The following is an 8,565-nucleotide window of genomic DNA, read 5'->3' on the forward strand; positions in this document are numbered from 1 at the left end:
TTTTTATATATATAGTTGAACCCTCCATTGTTGAATTTCCTTTTACCATTAGGCTGAATGATATGTTTGTATTCAAAATCAAGATAATCACTTATCACAAAATGCTTAAAAGAATAATCTTTTAGATATTAAAGAAAGAAGAAATAAAGACCTTACTTCACTGCATATATCCTCTTCTTAATGCAATTGTTTGGTAACTTTATATATTAAATATTCTGATGTTTCCTACACAATTTGTGAGCCCCAGTCTTTCTCTTTAAACCTCAATTGATCTTTCTATTTCTCCAACTCTAAAATAGTTTTGTTGTTGTATAATGGTTGTTGTTCTTTGCATTGGTCTAATGTTGGACTAAAAGAGGCATTCTGCCTCTCTAATAAATCTCTTTCTAATGTATATATTGTTGATCACATCTAAATGTTATGTATATATTAAGAGGCCCATTATAACCATCTCCAACAAAGCTAAATAATAATGTTATGTCCATCAATAGAGATCTAGAGTTATGAAAAAAAAATTAATACACTTTTTTTGTCCATAATCCCATATTCTCTGTCTGCTTGTGGCCAATAAATTTCATTAGGGGAAATTTGATGTCTCCAAAATCCTTCTAAGAGAGTTTGACCAAAATATTTTCTCAAAAATTGGGGGCACAGTCAAAATTTGGCAAATGAACTCCAAACTTGTGGAGATTGAATTTTTAGAACCTACTCAAGATTGGATGAGGCTAGATTCCATAAAGCTTTCTTTTTTCTTTTAAAAGATTCTATTATGGTGATATCCCCTAAGCAAAAGATAATCTTTGATGTGACTTCATTGTTCCATTTTCAAATCTTATCAATCCATATATAATTGAAAATATCTTAAAGAGTAGATTTTAAAAATACAATCTCTAACAAGTTTGAAGTTCATTTGTAAAAATTTTACCATGCTCCCATTTTTTGAGAAAATGTTTTGGTCATTTTCCCTCTCAAGACATTTTCAAGACCTTCAATCTTTCTTCATACTTTTGTGAATATAGATGACCTTAGATAGGTTTGTTTTTCATACATAATGGCTTATACTTGCAGTCAAAATCAACATGGACATGATATGTATCTCTCTTATATATTTTTGTGATGATGATTCATGCACGACCATCTCTACTTGTAGTGTTGATTCAATCCAATCCCTCTCCATTTGTGATGTTGATTTGGTCATTCTAGCCATGTCTATTTGTAATGTTTGTGAAGTTGCTTGTAAAAAATGAAAATATGTTAAAATTTAATATTCAAATTGTAATGTGAAAAATGAAACTTAAGCCTTTGCATAGTTTTTTGTCTCATGATTTGATAAATAGAGAGTATGCCATTAATCCAAAGCCAACTAGATACAACTCATCAAATTTTGAGCACTAGGTAGTCTATTGTGTGTACTAACCTCTAGACTTCCAATTAGGGCTAATTGACAGCTTAAAAGACACATAATAACTTATATATTTTTTCAAAAAAGTAAAAAATTTGCAAATTTTGAAATTAATGTCATTTTTTATGGTTTTTAAATTACCTCTCTCTCTAAGATGGAAATTCTTGCAAGGCCCAAAATTAAGTCCAAATTTTTCATAATGTGCCTTTGCCCTTGATGGAAATTCCATCAACATAAGACTTGACCATGATAAGGTCTAGAACAGAGTAGAGTGGGATTTCATAGTTCTCACCCTAGTAAAAATGGGCTTCGGCTCAATTTTGTGTAGGATGATCAAAGGTCTTCTTGCTAATACCTATTCTAGCTTGTGTACCAATGGCTTCCTAAGAGTGTCTTCCTTTTTATAGAGAACTTTTTGTTATTGTTTTCCACTGGTGTTCCTTTTGTTTGCTTTTAACCCTTTGTTGCATAGCTTATACCTACATGTTATATTAGGACAAATTAAAGCTCTAGCACTTCTAGATGGTTCCCACTTTGCCTTAAATTATTGATGACTATGCGAATATTACCAAGGAGGATGTTGGAAGCATCCAAGCCTTGTTTGAGATCCATGATCAATTCATAGATGACTTTGGATCCAAATTTAGCAAGGATAAGACCTAGGTATTGAGAATGTCTATTATTGATATTGGATTGGGACAAGCTATTATGTATTTAGGGTGTCTTGCTCTAGTAAGGGTATTAATCAAAAGCAATGATCTTGTTGGCTAGCATAGAAGAATATAACTCAGAAGCTAGACTACTTAGCTAAGGTTACTCTCTCCATGCTTTGTAAGATGGTGACTCATAAATAGGTATTACTATCATACATGGTTTTCTTAGCAATGGTCTTTCCCTTTTCTAACTCAACATGGGAGCATTTGGCATTTTTTGTCTTGGCATCAAGGGCTTGCTAAAAAATCATTGACTGGATTGGGCATTAAATCACTATATGATAGGGTTTTGAAATTTAGCCTTAAATGATTGCAAAAAGCTCAATGGTCGAGTCAGGCATGCACTATCCTTCTCAAACATTGGATTTTCCTAGTTTGGGTGAAAGTGTTATTATAGATTACTCTTGGGGGATAATGTTAAAATTAGTGATTAAGAGTGGATACATGGTGTAAATTTCTACTAGAAGCCTCATTGTCCCTTTTAGAAAAAGGTCTCTCTAAATTAATATATTTTGCTCACTTCACTAGCAACTCTAGATGGTAGGCCACTCTTTTGGAAAGATCTCAAGAAGGTACTAAACCTTTAGTGAGAATGACTAATTGTTTGATATATTTTGTGGGATGAGGGTAGATTAAATTGGCTTTCCATAAATGTAGTACAACAAAGGGTTTCTCTCAAACAAAGAATTGAACCACCACATTAGTGAGGTAACACCCACGCTATCCTTGCAAGGATAGGATAACAAATACAAGAGTGACATTGAATTTCCTATTAGATGGATACTTAGTTTGATTTAAAATGAGAAGGGGCTCGTACTTGTAGATTCAATTGCTGTGTGTGTGTGTGTGTGTAGAGAGAGAGAGAGAGAGAGAGAGAGAGAGAGAGAGAGAGAGAGAGAGAGAGAGAGAGAGAGAGAGAGAGAGAGAGAGAGAGAGAGAGAGAGAGTAGGCTCACAGTTCTTCACTTGGTTGTGTTGTCTCTAGTGTCTATCTTTCTCTCATCTTCCTCCCTAGTGTTTTTTGTTAGTGGTAAGGGGGTTTAATAGTGACTAACTTGACTTTTGTGATTGAAAATAACTAGGCACAACACTAATTCTTTGAGTCTCAATTGATCTCTATGTTTTTTCTCTATTTCTAAAATAGTTTCCTTGTTCTATAATAGATTTTGTGCTTGCATTGGTCTAATGCTAGCCTCAAAGAGGCATTCTCTATCTCTAACACATCTATTTCTAAATTATATACATTCCTAATAACATCTAAATGTTATTTATATCTTAATAGGCCATTATAACTATCTCTAACAAAACAACTAAGGATGTTATATCCATTAGTAAAGGTGCAAGTTTATACAAATGATCTTTTGAATATAGTTTTCTCTCACTCTAAAAATCCATATTCTTATTTCCTTACGATCTACACGTTCCTCTTTTGGATATAGATGACTCGAGACAAGATTTATTTTTCTTATTTGATTACTCATTCTCTCAATCAAGCTCCACATGGAAATGATATACCTCTCTTCTAGAACTCTTTGATAATGATTCATGCACCATTATCACTCCTTGTGATATGGATTCAATCCTAGCCATCTCCATTTATGATATTGATTTGACTCTAGTTATTTCTTTTTGTGATGTTTGTGAAGCTACTTCTAAAACATGAAAATATGTAAAATAAGAATGTTTTAAAATATAATGTAACAAATACAACTCGAAACTTTACATAGTTGATGGCCTATATTTTGATAGAAAGAGAGTATGCCATTAATCCAAATCCATCTAGACACAAGTCATCCAATTCGGAGTACTAAGTAGTCTATTGCATGTACTAACCATGTAGGCTCTAAATTAGGGCTAAATTGACAACTTAAAATCTATAAAATAATTTTTGTGTTTTGAAAAGAAGGAGAAAACTTTAAAATTTTTAAATTTTATGTTTTTTAAAATGGTTTTTAAATCATCTCTCTCTATGCTAAGGTGGAAAATCTCACAAGGCCCCAATTTGAGTTAAGTTTTTTGTAATGTGTTTTGGCCCTTGATGGGAAGACCATCAAGATTAGCCTTAACCATGATAATACGTATAATAGAGTACAGTGGAAGTCCATAATTCTTACCTTAGTAGGGCTTAGGCTCAATTTTGTGTAGGATGATCAAAGGTCTTTTCATTAATACCTCTTTTAGCTTGTGTATTAGTGGTTTCTTAAGGGTGTCTTTTTCTCCGTAAAGAACTTTTTACTAGTGTTGTTGCTGGTGCCCCTTGTAAGGTGGTGATTCCTAAACAACTATTACTATCATACATGGTGTTCTTAGCAATGGCCTTATCAATTGATTGGTAAGAAATCACTAGGTGGCCTAGACATTACATTGCTATATGATAGGGTTGTGATATTCAGCCTTACATGGTTGCAAAAAGCTCAACGATCTAGTTAGGCATCAGTTATCCTTCTCAGACATTGGATTTTTGTAGCCCCAATTTTAGGGTGGAACCTAGTTTGGATTGAAGTGGTTTCATAGATTGGTCTTCATGGACAATAAGGTTAAAATCAGCGATTCAAATATGGTGTACGACTTGATAGTGGATGCATGATGTAGATTTCTACCACATGCCTCATTGTCCCTTCTAGAGAGAGGTGGCGATTCTCTAAATTAACACTAGTCTTGTGATAGAAAAGCACTTTTATGGCAATTAATTGGACCCTCTATATAAAAATCCAACTTCTCCTTGACAATAAAGATTAGGAAGAATTGCTTTCAAGGAATATGACCAATACGACGTAGTAGTTGAAGGAAAATAGAAGGGGCCGAAATAAGCCCGAAAGTGTATATTTCTATGTCCACCTTTGAGACTAGATTCATAGAAAACCGAAAACTTTTAGTGCTTCTAATCAAAACAATCTCAAATTCTTTTTAATCAAGTCGAAGCTTTCATGAAAAAAACTTTTATATCGAACCATGCATTGTGAAAATTCAATGTTTGTAGATAATGGATTTCACTTGAAACTTGTTTCCAAACTTTCTGTTATATTATCTAATAATATCGATAAAATCCCATCCAATTCTGGTATCAAATGTACATGTGATTTCAAATATAATACTTAATCTACTTTTGTTGCAAATTACAAAACTCATGTTAATGGATTTGGCTCACTTCACTAAGCACTTACACTAGCGACTTAGACTGTAAGGGCAGCGGCACTCTTTTGGCCCGAGTCCCGACGATTCGTGCCACCTGGGACGAGGCTAGCTCAATTGGCTCTCCTTCAATGGAGCCAGACCCACGCTATCCTTGCAAGCGGTGGGGGGGGAGAGAGAGAAAGAGAGAGAGAGAGAGAGAGAGGGGGGGAACTTTCCTATAATATGGCTCACATTCGTGGCCAATGGCGAGCGGCCCGACACTTGTGATCGGCAGCAGCCAGGAGCAATCGAAAACCGTGGGGGAGATGGTGAGGGAGGGCATCGCGAGCGTGCCGTCGCACTACGTGAGGCCCGTCCGGGAGAGGCCCCTCCTCGACGACCTTGACTGTGTGAGTAACGTCGATACCATAAATAAAGGCGTGCAGCAGGCGCTGGACGAGACACTGGCCATCCCCGCCATTGACTTCCGAGGCATCCACCCGGATGCCATCATGGACGACTCTGAGACCTGGCAGGACCTCGTCCGCCAGGTCGGGCAGGCCTGCCTCGATTGGGGCTTCTTCAAGGTTGATACATTCATTTATGCTTACTCATTCAACGATATCATAGTGTGTCCCGCATCTTTGCACCGTTATATATAAACCTGACTATATATTGCCGTCACAATCTTTGCATATATGTGCAATCTAACCCTCCCTGCCGCTGCACCTATATGTCACCTATCAGTACCAATATATATCAGCATCACCGCATGCAGTCATCATAGTTTCAACCACCTCGGATTAGCTAATGCTGCTGTTGCATGTGTGCGCGGATGTCATCTACATACATACATATATCCCCTAACCATATTCCCTGTCGTCTGCTGACGATTGTCAATACGTATGTAATCGACCCATCACTATAAAATATAAGCCCTTCTGATTTGGCTTGGCTCGATCCATTTGGCCTGGTAAAGGACATCAATAATTCATATCTCACTATTCTGTCACGTCTCCTGCGTAACATTGCCGCAGGTGGTGAACCCGGGAATAGATCTCACCTCCGTTTTGAAGGCCGTTAACAGATTCAATGACTTGCCCTCATCCGAAAAGCTAAAAATACCGTTCGGTAGTGCCGACAGTGCCGTCACCATCGCAACCGGGACTGGAGCCACCCGTGATTGGAAAGATGCCTTGGTAATCCGTCGTCGCCCAGGAGTGTGCAATGGGTTTCAAGAGGGTGCGCCTGAGATTCTAAGGTAATCAAACTACAATCACTTAATATTATTGTTGCATAATCACCCCTTTCCCTAATTTTTCGTTGTTTGAAATGATACCCTGCGCAAGTAATTTCTCGGATTAAAGTACAAATAGGTGACAAGTTGCAACAACAAAGTACAAAATATTTTGATAATACGCCTGCAAGGCACCATAGTTTTACGGCCAAACGTGAGATGAGGATACCTATAAAGTGTGGTTCCACCATTCTCCCAACATGTAACTACCCATCATGTGACACACCAATGCATAACTCTTAAAGGAGAGGAATCCCAAATCTCAAAATTTAATCTAGTGTGCATCTACTCAACCTTTTGCTACACCTCTAGAATAGCCATTTGTTTGGAAGAGCCCATCTTGAAAAGTGCAACATTTTAATTAAAGCTACGGTCAACTTAACTTTTTGGAACACCTCAAGGAGAACCACTCTTTTCAAGAGGCAATATTGAAATCTAAGATGCATCCTAAGGGGTTTTGAAACATTCACAACTTTGTGCTTCCTCTAGGTGAAAAATGTTCTCACCGCCTTTAGATTTGGAAATTTGCAATTGCAAAACACACTCAAATGTCTCTACTTTAATAAGACGATGGAAATGTTAAGAGGGTAATTTGCAAAGCTACCTATAAGTATCCAAGAACATTGTTGATTGCTTTCAAGAACGATCAAAAGTGTGCCACATACTTCTCATTGACACTTGGTGGTTTTGAAGAGAAGAGATGTTAGATTACCAAATCAACCTTGATAAGCTCGCACTCGTCATTAGACAAGCAATCTTTCAAAGCTTGGGATTTAGCCAAGAGTACATTGAATCATGTGTCCCTGGATTGGTGGAGCGTTTGGTCTTGGTTGTCAATTTCTATCCACCTTGCCCTAAACCTGGCTTAGTCTTTGGACAGAGTGCACATTCTAATCTTAATGGCATTACCTTGCTCTTGCAAGATGATGTAGCAGGGCTCCAAGTAAGAAAAGATGACAAGTGGATTCTTGTACAACCAACACCTAACTCTATCATTGTCAATGTGGGAGACCAAATTGAGGTATGCCTTAAGCTATTGCAAGTTATCAAATGCATGTCACTCAGTAAGTCTTGCATAATACAATCAACTACTTTTCTTAATCTTAGAGTTATTCCTTACTACAGATCTTAACTAATGGAAAGTATAAGAGCGTGGAACATCGAGTGGTGGTGCAAAAGGACAAAGCAAGAATCTCCTTAGCAGCTCTCTTTGGACCATATGAAGATGCCAAGATAGGACCTCTCAAAGCTCTAGTTGATGAAAATAATCCTCCTATATATAAAGAGTTAGAATATGCTGAATATATTAGAAATTACTATGTCAAGAAACTACCCCTTCATAAAACTACTTTGAACATAGCTGGAGGCTCTTACAAAGCTCCTGTCTAGGGAATCTATTACAAAGACCATGGTAACTAGAATCTTATTGTCACAATATTTTTTGTGAGATTTAAGTTTAATATCACATGTATAGCCATTATAATGGCATTAATCTATGGATATTCTCAATTTCATTTTACAACTTCTCTCAAGTGGTTAGGTTTTAAAGAAACTTGTGCATTGTTTTAATGTGAGTATTGATTACAAGTACATGGAATATAAACTCGAAATTAACCCATTGTTTGAGATGCCTAAGTAAAGACTTCTAAAAGGAAATTAGATAATCTTCTAAAGTGATTAAGCGAGCATTGGAGGCCTAATTGACGAGTTATATTTGAGCATAAAGAGTATTGGAAATTAAATTGAGGTAGTTATATTTGTGCAAATAGAATTCCAATCATAAATGTCTACATCTAGCAGAATTGTTAAAGAATTGTGCACATAGATATGGTGATAGCTTATCATGAAACTTGTGAAAAAAAAACCGTAGAATGTGATTAAGTTCACAAATTAATTAAATGTTTTGATGAGTCTTGCAATATAGAAATTAGAAATTTATCTTCACATTTTTCATTGCAATATAATTGTAAATCAAATGAATTATGGACAACACTTTCTAGTTGAATAATATGTTGCCTATAGAATTCTAAAAAATAAATA

The 8,565-nt window shown here is 36.1% G+C and overlaps 1 protein-coding gene across 1 annotated transcript; it reads left to right on the forward strand.

Moving 5' to 3' along the window:
* Positions 1–5,494: 5,494 nt before the first annotated feature.
* Positions 5,495–7,944, forward strand: LOC148024389 (protein DMR6-LIKE OXYGENASE 2-like). The gene is made up of 4 exons (XM_087694041.1): positions 5,495–5,815; positions 6,266–6,489; positions 7,219–7,546; positions 7,651–7,944. The coding sequence occupies exons 1-4, from the start codon at positions 5,555–5,557 to the stop codon at positions 7,912–7,914; spliced, it is 1,077 nt and encodes a 358-aa protein (XP_087550167.1). The 5' UTR covers positions 5,495–5,554; the 3' UTR covers positions 7,915–7,944.
* Positions 7,945–8,565: the final 621 nt, after the last annotated feature.

Source organism: Lygodium microphyllum, chromosome 15 (assembly GCF_053477565.2).
Source record: "Lygodium microphyllum isolate KBCC chromosome 15, Lygodium_microphyllum_v1.1.10, whole genome shotgun sequence".
In the NCBI taxonomy this organism is placed as follows: Eukaryota; Viridiplantae; Streptophyta; class Polypodiopsida; order Schizaeales; family Lygodiaceae; genus Lygodium; species Lygodium microphyllum.